Here is a 15,852-nt window from a genome sequence, read left to right on the forward strand (position 1 = left end):
ACTGAGGGCACTGCACTGCACAGTCTCTGACACAGCTGCAGAGCTACTGACACAGCTACAGAGAAACAGACAACTACAAAGCTACTGACACAGCTACAGCTACAGAGCGTCTGACACAGCTACAGCTACAGAGCGACTGACACAGCTACAGAGAAACAGACAACTACAAAGCTACTGACACAGCTACAGCTACAGAGTGACTGACACAGCTACAGCAACAGGGCGTCTGACACAGCTACAGCTACAGAGTGACTGACACAGCTACAGCAACAGGGCGTCTGACACAGCTACAGCTACAGGGCGTCTGACACAGCTACAGCGACAGAGCGCCTGACACAGCTACAGCGCGTCTGACACAGCTACAGCTACAGAGCGACTGACACAGCTACAGCTACAGAGCGACTGACACAGCTACAGCTAGAGAGGGACACCAAGAGTCACAGTGTTCTTTCAACATCGTGCTACACACACAATCACAGTCTTCATTCAGCATCTCCCTACACTTTGGGCCAAAAGAGTTCCCGTCAGCGCCTCCCATCACCACGATTTCCCCGTAAATCATGACTGAACCTCCCTTCAGAGTTCCCCGAGCTGGCCTAACATGATGGCAGCAAATAAAGGCTTCTGAAGGCAGCTCCGTGAGTAGTTTAAAACCTCGAATGACTCCGTCACCCAGTGACACAGAGGCAGCAGAGGGGAAAGTCCTGACCGGGGCCTGAGGGGGGACACTGTGCTACAGGAGGGAGCGCACTGACCTTTCTCTCCACGCTCAGAGCGGACTGCAGCTCGGAGAGCCTCGTCTCCAGATCCCGCTTCTCCGCCCTCCAGGCCTCACTGGCGCCCTCGCTGGTCTGAGAGAGAAGTGCATCCATCAGCATGGACACAGTTACACACACAGATGCACTTGGTGCACAAGGTGGTTACAGCACAGAGAGGGAGACGCCCGGGGCTGCTGCAAGTGTTAGGAGCTAACTGGCTAACTCATGGAAATATTTTCAGCTAGAGTCATTCCAACATACTTACATAAGTTACATCCTTAATTCTGCTTCATAGAATAGGCCCCAAGTGTCACACGAACATCCACACCCAATATAAAATAGTACAAATAATGACACCATTACCTTAAGGCCCTGAACCTTCTCAAAGACCAGGTCGACCTTCTGTTTGGTGGCAGACTCGTTCTCATTGGCCCTGAAAGAGAAAGGGGAAATAAGCAGGAGTGGTAGACAGCACAGCACAGCACAGCACACCCTGCCCTTACTTAGCACGTTATGCATCAGAGTATCTACCATCTGCTGTACTGCTATTCTTAAACCCACTGTCAGACACTGCATATGGCCAGTGGGACAGGGTCAGTGTCCAGGTGATGGATGGTTTTCTCATTTTCACCACATTTATACTCTAGATACAGAGTTCTGAAGAGTTACAGCAAAGGGGAGTCACATTGAATTTATGGCGAGGTCGTTTCTGTTTCTCAGGAGAATTTGAGGCTTTCTGAGGATAATGCATACCCCACTCTCAGGATGCTGTAGATCGTGTGTTTGGTTCGTTCCTCTTCGGTCATGAACTCTGACCCTTGCCCCTGGTCCATCAGCAGCAGGTCAGGAGTCACCTTGGTAACAAATTGCAGGGCTTAAAGTCACAAGCTCACCATGCAAATGAACCAAAATCATACATGGATTGTAAAGACACCGTATAATGACAATCATGCACAGCGTGTAACAAGACAACTAACTTGAAGGTAACACCTTTCTCAAAAACAATGGCTATGTGAGCATTCATCTCCCCATTAAGGCGTTCCTGCAGACAGGCAACCGATCACTAAAATTCCACAAAATCTCTCACCTGCGTTTCCATTTGACTGGCGGGCAGCGTCTCCCTGGCAACGGAGCTCCCCGCCGACCAGTCGCCAGCCGGCGCGGCGAGGGCCATCACCCTGGCGACGGACCCCGAGCTCCGGCCCAGACTGCTGTAGGAGGAAGCGCAGGAGGACGGCGGGGAGCTGTAGGGGTTGGAGGGGGGAGAGGGGAGGGGCGGGGGCCCCACGTCCGGCGCCCTGTCGCCGGCGTCCACACTGCGGGAGCGCCTGCGCTCCTCCGGGTCCATCCGCCCTCGGGCCCCGGAGCGGCCCCTGGGCTGGCCCCCGGCGCCGCTGCCGTCAAACCTGCTGATCAGTCTGTTAATGGGGGCCAGAGAGTTGGTGTCCACGACCGGAGGGGGGTCCTGCACGTACGATATGGGGGGCGGGACGGCGGGGAAGGACTCCGCAGGCACGTGGCGACCCGCCCGTCGCCCTCCGTCCGCGCCCAGCGACCCGTTCACCCCCGCCTGGTGGGGCCCGCCCCAGCCGCCCGTCCCTCCCCTGCCTTCGGCCGAGGGATCCACACCCCCCCTCCCCCTCTCCCTCCCCCTCTCCCTCTCCCCCCCGATCCCGATCCCCCCGTCCAGGTTCCCGTAGCTGCCCGAGCGGCCGTCCCCGGGGGGCCTCCGCAGCGGTTCGGGGAAGTCCCCGCCGCCGTCCCTCTCCAGCAGGGAGCCGTGGGAGTGCGCCCGGCGCAGGGCGCTGGCCTCCCCCTCCCGCGCGTCCCCGCCCTCCTCCCTCCTGCGGGGCAGGCTGCCGTAGGCCGGCGGGGAGCCGGCGAAGCGGGGCTCGGACCGCAGCTGCACCCCGTACGAGTCGCCCTTCTGCCCGTCCTTCAGCACCACGTAGGGCTGCCCGGCGATGCCCTGCACCCGCACCGCCACGCCGTACTTGGAGTGGGCCTTGGAGCCGCCGCGCGCCCCCCCTCCTCCTCCGCCCGTGTCCCGCAGGTCGTTGATGAAGCGGATCTGGACGCCGTAATCCAGGGGCGCCTTCCTGTCCGGGGAGGGCGCGCTCATGCTGCGGAGGGTGGGGGGGGGGGACAAAACGGAGGAGTCAAACCCAAAACCGAGGTCCTGGGCAACATGAACCTGTTGTACAATTTGGAGCCAGAGACTGCGCAGGAAGGAAATATATGGGAAATTTGGCTCCTCCACTAAGCGTGTGAGGGAGAGTGACGTAATCCGTCCCTAATTCGTCCACAAATTGTTGCTGTATTGCCTTAAGACAGTTGCTTTAGGAAAGAATATTGACTTTGTATTTTGACCGCAATTGACATTACATTGAATACATCTAAATGACCTATACTGAATAGCACTGTCTAGTACACGGGTCGGCAACCCTGGTCCTGGAGAGCCGCAGGGTGTGCTGGCTTTCGTCTCCACCTTAAAATAAGCAACCGATTCAGACCCAAGAAACCAGGTGAGGTGAGTTAACTGTGTAATCAACGGCTTTCATTGATCAATTAATGCCAAGTAACAACGAAAGCCAGCACACCCTGCGGCTCTCCAGGACCAGGGTTGCCGACCGCTGGTCTAGTAGCATGACCAGGAAATGAGCTTCAAAAGATAAGCTTGGTTTGGGCCACTTGACATCAATCTACATCCCTCAACAGCTAGCAATGTTAGCATGTCCATAAACAATGGGAGCTTGTGTACCAGCAGTTCAAGGTCGCAAGCCGAAATTTACTTCTAACCAAGTTCCTCAACCATGAGGGTCATGAGGAAGTTCAGCATACTGTACCTTCATTTTAGCCAAGCACTCAACTTTCAGCAAAGGTACTGTGAAAGTATCATTGATGAGACAGAAAAAATGTGTGTTTTTAAGCAGCGCTCTGTGTAAATGAATGTGTTCTGCAGCCCCGTAGGGTTTGATACGAGAGGGGCAGGACCCAGAATGACACGCTTATTTAAGCGGAATAAGTGGGGTGGTATGTGTACTGGACTCTGGACTGGGCATTTTTTGTCTGGGTGTTTGTAAAAGAGCAGTGCACACAAGGAGGCCGTAATTTCTCCGCCCCTGGAAGACCAACAGGGCCAGCCGCTATTGATATTCAAATGAGGGCCCTGTCGCTGCGGTGAACCGCTCTTTCTGAAAGGAGAAAGATGGCAGCCATTTTACAGAAGCAGACAACACAAGCCTGTGTTAAAGAGCGTTAACCCTGTATACCGTGTAAGTTAGGGTTAGCTGAGTCAATTATAAAGTTATTTAACTGATGCGTACATTGGTTATATGCACTTGTCATTCCTTACTGCACAGCGAGGAATTGGCGGAATTCATTGCATTATTTCTGTACTGTGTGTGTGTGTGTGTGTGTGGGCGCGCATGTATCCAGGGTGACGTAAGCACAAATGGCAGAGAGACTCAAGGCTACATTTCTCTGTATCGGCGCACACCAGCGTGTGCCGGTGTAAGTCAGACCGGCCATTATCTCCGTCTGTCTAACCAACACGCAGAGACATGGCCTCCCACATCTACCGCTCCTGTCCCGTTTCCTCCATCAATTTCACGCAGGTCAAAATAAAACCGAGTTCAGAGCCGTCAAATTCCTGAAACCTTGACCTCGCTTGAAGCCGACCTTACCTGGCGTGCCCGATCACATCACGGCAGTACTAGTAGCTGTAGCTGTCACTAGCAACACGGAGCCCAGGCTTCACAAAGCAAGCTCACAATTTAGCCTTTCATAACGGAAGATAACCTGCTGCCATCACCTACCGCTGCAGCCTGTTACTCCCACCTGTCATTTTAACACAGGGAGGCCGAGTGCGCAATCACAGCTTTGTGGCCAACCGCTTATAAATCCACTGCGTACCGGCATTTGACAGGTAGATAATCGATAGCCCGCATCGACCGACAGCACTCTTCGGAGCAGGAAAAAAAAGATCTTCCCCGAGAAATCGATAGCAAAGCCTCGTGTACCGGAGCTGAAAATAGCCTCGCCTGACTCCACTGGTTAAAAAAAAAAAAAAAAATATATATATATATATATATATATATATATATCTGAAGAGCCCCACCACCACTAGTGCCTGTCAGTGTGAATTTAAGAGCATGTGGAAAGTGGGTTCCTGAGTTTGGTGTGACTCGTCTAATGGAAGCGTTGGGCACGGCGGAAGCCCAGCTGGGACTGAATAAAGGGGGAGAAGGTTAAGAGCGGGAGGCCGGCGGGAACACGGTGTATCCTCTGCTCATCTGCATACGGGCTCCCAGGTGAGCTCTTACCTTAATGGGCCCCATTACTTAGTGCTGGACAGCAGCAGCAGCAGCGATGGTCTGGACAGGGGAGTGTGCTTTAACGGCGGTACTTTCTTCCCCCAGGCACGTTATTCTTAAGGTGCAAACGATGCCGACGCGTGTTTATGGGAAGCGCCCTCGGTACATTTCAAATGTACGTTAACGTCAGGGTTTAAATAAGACGCGTGGAGGTTTCAATCCCACCTTCATAATCGCCTATCTGGGTCTGTCCCAAAACTGCACATTTCAGCACGCACACACACACACACACACACACAGGCAAGCATGTACACACATTCACAAGTACACACACACACACACACACACACACACAGACATACACAGGCAAGCACGTACACACATTCACAAGTACACACACACACACTCACACACACACACACACACACACAGGCGCAAGCGAGCCCGCATGCACGCACACACACACACACACACGCGCACGCACACACACACACACACACACACACACAGACATACATACACAGGCAAGCACGTACACACATTCACAAGTACACACACACACACACACACACACACAGGCGCAAGCGAGCCTGTATGCATGCGCGCACACACACACACACACACACACACACACACAAACAGCTCTCTCCCACACACTGGGTATGGAATGAGGAAGTCTGGGAGCTGGCCCAGCGGATTATGGCTCTTGGCTCTGATGGTATTTGCCACTTCTGGCATTCTGTGGACTTTACTTGTGACCTTGATTAGTTATTAACTTGGACCACTCTATCTCTCCCTCTCCCCCTCTTTCACTCTCCCCCCCATCTACCTTTCCCTCACTTTCTCTTTCTCTCACTCTCCCTCCCTCCTTCTCTGTCCTTCCCTTCCTTTCTCCCTCTGTCTGTCCCTCTCTCCCTCTCACCACCTTTAACCCACTCTCTCCATCACTGTACCCACCCGTCCACTCACTGAACGGAGCTGAGAACGGGTTGTTCCTGTTTTTGCCTGTTACGCACACAACACTTTAATTGAGTCTTATTATTTTTTTATTTTTTTTATCAGTTCTCTTTCTTTCTCCGGGGCTGATCTCAGAGCAGTCCCCGGGATGAGCTGCGCGGTCACCGCCCTGGAGGAGGCTGCTTAACGTGTAGCTGGCCCAGGGAGACTTTGAGCCACGCAAACAGCTTTTCCTCCAGCATTCCTTCAGCCACACACCCAATTCCAGTTTGGAGAGCTTTATTAGCATTACTAACAGTAACAGTGTTGCCAAAACGAGTTCACAACACGCTCCATGAAACATGGCTAAAGGCTGGGAGAACTGCTGAAGCTGAAGGGCTTCTGTAAATACTTCATCAAATATTTCTGCCCTTCCCTAGGTTTCTCCCAGCTCGTCACCTCCGCATTGCGCCTCCTCCTCGCGCCTCCCCCCTCAGTCCACTGTGCCCCTCTTATCACCTTGTGCTGGTGATAAGTCACGTTTCCCTCCCAGGACTGACTCAGAGCCACACCTTGCACCAGTCCCTTCCCTCTCCGGGACTGTAAGCTATGCCGGGGAAGACTCTTGGCTCCGAGTCAAAACTATGCAACCATGCACGTAACGGCAAGCACACAGACATGCAACACACTGCAGAACTGCACACCATCGAACGGCACGCCAAAAGAATGTCAGACACCAAAATATGATTGACACAAGGAAACAGGAGTAATTATTTTGTTGTGGTTCAAGTCTGGGTCATCACCGTTGTAATCTTACCTAAACTTACCAAGACTTCGTTTATATTTTCACGCCCTGCATTTTGGCATATTTTTCCTGCGTTAACGTGACCACTGGGCTATGCACTACAGAAAGGCATATCTCAGACAGGCTATGCACTACAGAATGGCATATCTCAGACAGGCTATGGGCTACAGAATGGCATATCTCAGACAGGCTATGGGCTACAGAATGGCCTATCTCAGACAGGCTATGCACTACAGAATGGCCTATCTCAGACAGGCTATGCCCTACAGAATGGCCTATCTCAGACAGGCTATGCCCTACAGAATGGCATATCTCAGACAGGCTATGCCCTACAGAATGGCCTATCTCAGACAGGCTATGCCCTACAGAATGACACAGTACAGGGACACATCATTACTTATTAAGAGGAGACCTGAGGAGGGAAGGTAAGGTAATGTGCTCAATTAGGTGAGCTAAAGGATGACACGTCACACAGTGGGCGAGGGCCAAATGACACGAGCGGGCCAATGGCCCATTATAAAGTAATCACTATGAGCAATGCTTATCTTGCCCGATGAGGCATGCAGGTCCAGCTGTGGACAAGAGTCTGTGGTGGCACACAGGAGGCCGATATGACGACAGGCATAAACATTAACCGCAGGGGCTGTGTAAATTCCGGGTGTCTGTGCGACTGACTTTTCGCAGCAAAACATCTAGGCGTGTCATCATTGAACAGGCACCTCCCCCCCAGATGATCTTTCCACAGCAGCGATTCACGGGTAAGGGAGATAAGGCACAGCTAGAGATGCGTTATGAACGCACAAAGCACGTTGTCAATCTCAGGGCCTGAAACAAACTTTTTCTTGTCTCGTTCAAAATAGATTTCCGACGCAACTAAATTGACAAACAACTGTAATTTGAATATTTTGTCTTTTTTCTTTAACGAAAGCAAAGTTAGACCTGCATCTCTAATAAGGCTTGCGTCACTCGGGAGTGTTGACTGTTCGGGTGCATACGGACGACAGTCGGCACAGAACCTGATCTACAGCCTGGAATAGCAGCCATTCCAGACCCTCGCCGTTATCACCAAGCTTCCACTTCTCATTAAAACACCATTCCTTTCTTTACCTCCGCATTGTTCTTCGACGTTACCGTTTGTCTTCGCCGTCTCTACCGTTTTGTTTTGCCCCAGTGATGTGTTGCCACATCCGTTTTCGACAGCTGACTAATGTTAGATAATTGTACCAGAATTTCCAGAGAAACATATTGTGCACTCGGATAATCTCTGAAAACCGCTCTAGCAGGTGTTACGACCGGAGATGAAAGCAGACAACACGCACTCAGCCTACTGAAAGACAAGATTTGTGGGAGTTGAAGTCCCCTTCGCTGAAGCGATGCTTGTGATTGTTGTAACCGTGTGAAATTCCATGCATGTCCAGTGATCTTTTCAGCAGCTTGAAAACGTGTCTGGCAAATTGGTCCCGTCTATCCGACACGGACATAATCTACCCACCCACGTTTGGCAGGTGGTTGGGTACGAGTCTCAGACTCTAATCTCTCATGTGAGAGTGGCCTTTTTGTTCAAATAGTCCAAACACCAGTGGCAAACACCTCATGATATGCATATCAGCAAACTGTAGTTCTCAGAGCTAGAGTCAGGCAGTCATACCTTCAGGCCCATTAAATATAAACATATTAACTCACACTTGTCAGAGAACTAATCAAGTACACATATTAATATGTATATCTTTTAAATACAATTGCTTGTTGCCCGCTGCATTGTTTTCCAGGCTCAATATGTAGGTTGCCTTTGTGTCAGGAACAAAAACTCCTTTGCCGATAAGCCTTTAGTATTTGGACATTACAGTATTTGTGGATTCCCCCCGTTCCTGGGAATCGCTCGAACGCATCCACGGGGAACGGCGAAGGTCTCCTGTAGGCCCGCTTTGTTGAACTCCTTTAGAAATACCAGCACCCCCAACAAAAGACCCCCTCAGAAACAGGTCAAGGGGGAGCGCGGGCGACAAGCGCTCCTTTAGCTGGAGAGCACCTGGAAGCGCGGTGTTTACTTAGCGCTGAGCGGGGCGCCCGGGAGCCCCTTGCCTCTGAGCGGCAGAGAGGCAGAGAGGCCTCTCAGGCAGAGAGCGGCCTAGCCGGGCCCTTTGTGTGTCAGTGTGTCAGAGAGAGCAGCACGCACAACAGAGCGGGCCAGTGTCTCCCAGCAAGAGCCCTGCAGGGGGGCGGGAGCCCCATCCAATTGTGCGAAAGATGTGGAGCAGAAAGGGAACGCTGGGAACGAGTCTCCAGCTCTCCCTCGCCGCACTCTGCGTGCGTCCGTCTGTCCGTCCGTCTGTCTGTCAATCAGTGGGTCGGTCTGTATGCATGTCTGTCTGTCTGTCTGTATGTCCGTCTGTCTGTGCCTGCACACAGAGACTGGCTCAGTGACAAGTTTCCTCTCATTCTCACAGTTGTTCCTTGTTGTTACGTATGACCTGCTCAGTCTGACCTGTTAAGCTGCTGTGAAAATGGCACAAAAGTTTATCCAAGCACAAAACTGCTGCCTGAATGATAAAAATGAATGAATTAATAATGAGTGAGAGGGCTGGAGTTTATTCAGCACACTCTAACATTACTGATTTCTCTGAACCCTTGACCTCCAAGAGGAAAACGAATCCCCCGAAACTACAGTTGGAATTGGCTCAGGATAGCCCTGTGCAGCTGAAGAAGGGGTTAACAGAGTCATGGCAGCCCTCACTGTTTAATCATGTGGCTGCTACTAATGTTTATGCATCCGGCTCTGAAATACATTAAATAAACAGTCAGGAGACGGTGAACTTGACAAAAGTCAGGATGAAGAAAAACACTGCAGACGATACCGACTGACTGCACTTGGCACAGATAAAATTAAATCAGTGGAAAAGGAAACGCATTATTAAACTGGAACCTATTACTCTGAAGCTTATGCTCCTGACAGGAAAGCAGAAACGACTCATAAGCGGCATTTCAACACCGAAACCGCACGCCCGACACTTGCCAAGAATTTACACGCATCCTTCCAAATTCCCTTGGCCTGTGCTGCGGTGTGAGGGGGAGAAGAGAGCCAGCCTGTCCTGGTATGACTGAGCACCGGGTGTTTTACTGCAGCGGTGAGCGATGGCACTGAAGTAAAGGGCACTGTGAGGAGGCAGCGGAGCGCAAACTCACAGCGCCTGGTTCTGCCACCGCCACCGCCCAACACTGCCCAACACTGCCCAACACCGCCCAACACCACCCAACACAGCCCAACACTGCCCAGCACCGCCCAACACTGCCCAACACCGCCCAGCACAGCCCAACACAGCCCAGCACCACCCAGCACCGCCCAACACTGCCCAACACCGCCCAGCACCGCCCAACACCACCCAACACCGCCCAGCACCGCCCAACACAGCCCAACACAGCCCAGCACCACACAACACTGCCCAGCACCGCCCAACACTGTCCAGCACAGCCCAGCACCGCCCAGCACCGCCCAACACAACCCAGCACCGCGCAACACCGCCCAGCACCGGCCAACACCGGCCAACACCAGCCAACACCACCCAGCACCGCCCAACACCGCCCAACACCGCCCAGCACCGCCCAGCACCGCCCAACACAGCCCAACACAGCCCAACACAGCCCAGCACCGCGCAACACCGCCCAGCACCGCGCAACACCGCCCAGCACCGCGCAACACCGCCCAACACCGGCACTCTACCGTACCGCATTGCCCAGCACCGCCCAACACTGTACCGTACAGCCCAACACTGCCCAGCACCACACAACACTGTCCAGCACCGCCCAACACTGTCTAGCACAGCCCAACACCACTCTGCATCACCCAACACTGTACCGTACCGCATTGCCCAACACTGTCCAGCATCGGCCAGCACCACTCTGCCTCACCTGACACTGCCCAACACTGCCCAACAAACCACCTGGTTCTGCCACCAACATCACCCAGCACTGTCCAACATCACAGCGGTCCCGCTCAGGAGGCAAAGTGCCACTGTGAATTAACAACATGATTAGAGTGCTACTCAAATCCAGCGTGTGGAAACGAGATGGGACGTTATGGAATGTGCAGAGATTTGCTAAACAGTGCAAAGGCTTGTGACCAGCAGCAAGGCCATGCTTCTTCCAAGTTGCTTGGCTCGTCATCGCAGAAACTTTCCCATCTTGCACTTTGTCAGATTTTTTCTTTTTTTTAATAACAGTCTGATATGGGCACAATAGGGGCAAGCGCCTGTTCTATTCTACCCTGATGGCCCAAGGCCTTTGGCAACCGGGACAATATGGAAAATGAGGCCCAAGACACAGAGGCTCTTATTCAATTCAAAAGATTGAATTTTCCTTCCTGAAATTTAATTGAGCCCTAATTATATTCTGTGACCAGCAGAACTGAAAGCGCACTCCTCCCCCCATCTCAGTTGACAGAATCATATCGCATCTGATTCTCAATGACATTAAGAAAAGGTTAGAAAGTTTTCCATATATTTCACAGAGCCGTGTTTCTCCATTACACTAACTCTCAATCACTTACTCACTCCCCATGTACTCCTGCTCTCTCAGACTAACCATTTCACTTCCTTTCAGACTCAAACAAACAAGCATTTCTTTTCCCACTCCAATTCAAATGTGCCTCATTGGCATTACAAAAGGGACCATGGGGTTGCCAAATTGTTCAAAACGGCGCCGTATAGAAAAGTAGAATAACAGTCTTACAGATCCACACATTCCACGCGTCACTGTAAACACCTTGCACACTGCCGATAGTGTCATACCTGCACAAATTCTTTAAAGATGGGATCAGAAATTCTCACAATAAAAAAAAAACCTCACTTTAACTTTGCTGTGGCAAATACATGCCCCGAAGATAAAATAAATAGTGTTCTCAGTTTGCAATAACTAGTACATTAACATAAACCAACTGAAGTTATACCCCGCGGACCACGAACATTCAAATTAACAATTTGCAACCGTTATGAAAGAAAATGAAATTGCATTTCACGCTGTGCACAGCATCACGTAGCTATCGACATTACTGACAAGTCTGTTGCCAGCTAACTTTATCTGGAAAAATGGAACAGCACAAACAGTGAAGAATGTGGTGTTCTTGGTATCGTGTATGCGTCACGCTCGTAGCTGAATGACCAGTATCGACCTTGCTTCAACTGAAACTTTCCGAAGCTGACAGAAAATTAATATATTAGCGGTGGATTCATCGGTGTTCTTGAAATATTTGAAGCATGTTAACTGGGAGACAATACAATAAACCATGCCGAATTCACTTGGAAACATTAACGTTAACCATGTTAGCTAACAGCCAATTTATGATAAAAACAGAAGCTGTCGTGTTTTGACCAAACAGTTAACATAAGCGAACCAGCTGGCTTCACGTGTAGCCAATGCCACGGCGAAAAATAGCGTAAAAAGGTAAGTATGATTATTCGCTGTAAGTTAACATAACAGATGTAAGTTTCTTTCTCACTGTTCGTCAGCCTTGGTCGTAATGTTGCAAACTAAAGTATTTCTGTAAATCTAAACCAAGGTTGCTAGCTCACGTTAGAAGCATCTCGCGAGCGCCACAGGTGTTGCACCTGCTCAGTTGCCGGGTGAGCGCAGAACTTCCTACCTGCTATACATGCTACTTGCCTAATTCCTAGCAAGGCATCTAACTAACTAGCAACCTAACGTTAGGTAGCTAGTAAGCTAAAAACTATCTAGCCTGCACATTCCGAGAAACATTAGCCAGCTCGGACAATAAACACGGATTTTTAAAAAATCACTTGAAAATACCAAAAAGTTTTCAAACCATAAACGAAGTGAATCAATACTTAAAAATAAACTTCACTGAAGAAAAAAAATTACTAACAACCAGGCTACCAACTACTGATTAGCTGGGTAAACGTAATCAGCGCGCTCTTGCTGCAAGTCAACTAACGTTAGCTTGGCTGGCTAGCTGAATTCAGCCTACATACCTGCTGCTGTCAAAAAAAAGTACAAATCCTTTTCAGATTTCTTTATCGCTTCTTGGTCCTCTTTAGTGATCCTCCGTTTGTTGAACTGTACGTTTATTAATGTCCAGGTGTTACTCGTTAAAGTTATAGTCAAGTACAGTGAGTATTTTTTGTGTTTCGTGAACAGAGCTGAATTGCTTCGCCCATACAACCTGTTACCTTTTAGACCGATAGGGAATTATCCCGCCCACCCCTGCCTCTAGGGATTATTCAATTGGCTGAGAACAAATTTGTAGGCGGGTCCTCCGATGGCATGTCTGCTATGCATATTGGTGTGGCAATTTTGTCAATCTGTCATGACTGACGCAAAGGGTAGGTCTCGAGTTGGTGTCTGTGCCGTTAATAAAAGCCATCTTTACTGTCCTTCATTAAATCTTCTGGGATCAGTGAAAATGTAACTAAATATTTTCAGCAGGAGCCCCTACCGCTTTTAACTGCTAAAAATAAAATATTAAGAGAATGCCTATGAAATCACATAGCCAACAGCTAAAATAAACAGAATGTTTCAAATTCAGCATCAGCATGCTGTAACAAACACCAACATTAAAAACAAAATAAATAAACTGAACGAAAAAGAAAACGCGCATGTAAAACAAGGAAGTAATGCATAACATATCTTTTTTTTTTTTTTTTTTTACACAATTCACTATCTGTACATCTGCTCCCACCAGACACCACTAGAGGGAACTAGTTTAAAGTATTATGGACAGCACATGTAAGTTCAGGAACGTGTCAAATGAACCACCAAGCAGTACTGTGTGTCATTATATTACATTACAAGGCATTTAGCAGACGCTCTTATCCAGAGCGACGTACAATAAAGTGCCGATCAAACACAGGAACAAGTGTGAAGAGGACCCGAGAGGACAGTGCAGTTCCGAGTCCTAGCATGACCATACAGATATAATCGGAACCCTTGAAGAATACATCAACTTACAAACTAGCATACCACAGATGGCAGCTAGAATACCCGAGTACAATAATACAATAGCTAATACAAAACACAACAATATCTATATATAACTATATAAGTGCCATGATAGTCTATGGCATATACAAGGCTAATCATGGTGGTGAGGTAGGGAGGGAAAGGTGCAGGCTGAAGAGTCTGCATTTGAAAGAGGTCAGAGACTCTGCCATTCTGACATCCACAGGGAGGTCATTCCACCACCATGGGGCCAGGACAGACAGCAGTTGTGAGCGAGAAGTGCAGGTGTGATGCGAGCCATAACAGGCAGCCAGAGGAGGTTGCTGAGCAGGGGGGTGACATGTGAGTGTCTGGGAACATTGAATACAAGACGACAAGTGTCAATGCCTAATGTTTTGCTGGTGCTGAAAGGACTGTTTCTAATCAACCAATACTAATTGCCCATTTCACAGCATGAATACAAACATATGGCAGAATCAATATAAATAGCTCTTCAGCCTCAGTCCATCAACAAAAAAACGGATTGCTCATATTGATTAAATTTCTATTATGATTTTGAGAATTACTATATTTACACATTTTTATACTGCCATATTTCCATCAGAATGGGAGATCTTTGGGAAATCGGGCACGCAGATTGGGCAAGTATTTCAATGAGGTGATGGGGTGATCAGTACACAAGGCACCTGTGTGCCACCTTGAAAGTCATTGCCTCAGCCTGCCATTTTACATGGCAGACTGACGTAACACCAACTCAAGTCATTCACAAGAGCCAAGAGTCATGATCAGCACTTCATTCAAACAAGCAATGGGCATGGCTGACCGCCAATCAAGGCTTGATTACATGGCTTTGAGTTTAAGCATAAAATGAGAGTCTGTATAAACTATGGCTGTCCACAATCCCTGTGTCAGCTGTCTGTGTCCCAGGCCCAGCCCACGTTGATGTCACTGGAAGATGTGATGCTGTTCCTGACCATGTTGTTTCAGCTTGAACTTTTGGGCTGGTTAGGTATGAGGGCAGCGTTGCCTGTTCCTCCTGGATCAGGGACCATTGCCATATATGGGCTACCGAAATAAGGGCAATATTGGAGGCACAGGCTGCCGGGGCTGTAGTGTTGTTTCTATTTAGCTGCATTACACGGCTTGCCTTCAAAACATCTGAAGCTGTATTCATCGCTGAAGCTCAGCTTGGCAAAAACAGAGATGCTGTATGTCCCTTTCAGTTCCTCTGCCCTGTTTGCCCTTTCATTTACCCCGTAAAGCACCACAGCAACGACCGCTGCATCTGCTTGGCATCTTGGTGGAGTTTTGGGCAACAAGCTTTCCCTCTCTATTAACAAAATGGCGATATATAATGAATAATAAATTATAGATTTTTATTTATAGAGCACATTTCTAGCAATGAGCACAAGGCGATGATGAAAGAAAACTGTGAAATGGCAGAAGGTTCAAAAAAAAAAAACAGTATAAGCCAAGCATAAGAACAGATATTAGGCTAAGAGATGTGTCAGACATGCAGATTTCTATATAACGTCCAATAATCCGTCACTTCCTTAACACCTGCTCACCGCAGCTCTTGCTCCAGGTGCTGGTGATTCCTGTCTAGACTAACTTACTGAACCGTCTCATCACACTGTACCTCTGTAGCTCACCCAGAGCACTGCCACTCACCTGATCCACAGCCTCCCCAGGCTCAGTCATGTTCCCCCCACCCCCTCCACCCCACCCCATGCTTGCACCTCCCAGTCACATCCCCTGCCTGTTCTGGTGGCTCCGTCATGGGATGAGCTTCCCACAGCCCAGTCTAGCCATCTTCTTCCCATGTTCTCCATTGTTGCAAGTCACGCTGGATAAACGCATCTGCTGAGTGATTATAATGTGACACAACGTTTCTGAGTGGGATTAGCAGGTCTTAACAGCTTGATTTGATTGGGTGGATTCTACTGAGACCACTGGGATCCAGGGTGGGAGGAGGACAAGGTAACTCAGAATCTACAGACTGACAGAAATCGGTTAAATAAATTGTTCACAGACAACTATCATTACGGATAGTCGACACAATCAACACACTTACAAGCTGCTTGGTGAA

The 15,852-nt window shown here is 49.5% G+C and overlaps 1 protein-coding gene across 1 annotated transcript in view; it reads right to left on the reverse strand.

Moving 5' to 3' along the window:
• The window catches only part of LOC133132892 (cingulin), a 35,594-nt gene extending 22,610 nt beyond the window's left edge, over positions 1-12,984 (reverse strand). Inside the window, exons 1-6 of the mRNA XM_061248732.1 lie at positions 12,797-12,984; positions 2,460-2,881; positions 1,846-2,366; positions 1,512-1,612; positions 1,122-1,191; positions 756-851 (exon numbers count right to left, since the gene is read on the reverse strand). Of these exons, the coding sequence (XP_061104716.1) occupies positions 756-851; positions 1,122-1,191; positions 1,512-1,612; positions 1,846-2,366; positions 2,460-2,880 (1,209 nt within the window). The 5' untranslated portion in view covers position 2,881; positions 12,797-12,984. The remainder of the gene's footprint in view (positions 1-755; positions 852-1,121; positions 1,192-1,511; positions 1,613-1,845; positions 2,367-2,459; positions 2,882-12,796) is intronic.
• Positions 12,985-15,852: the final 2,868 nt, after the last annotated feature.

The sequence above is a fragment of the Conger conger genome, chromosome 1 (genome assembly GCF_963514075.1).
Source record: "Conger conger chromosome 1, fConCon1.1, whole genome shotgun sequence".
Taxonomy (NCBI): Eukaryota; Metazoa; Chordata; class Actinopteri; order Anguilliformes; family Congridae; genus Conger; species Conger conger.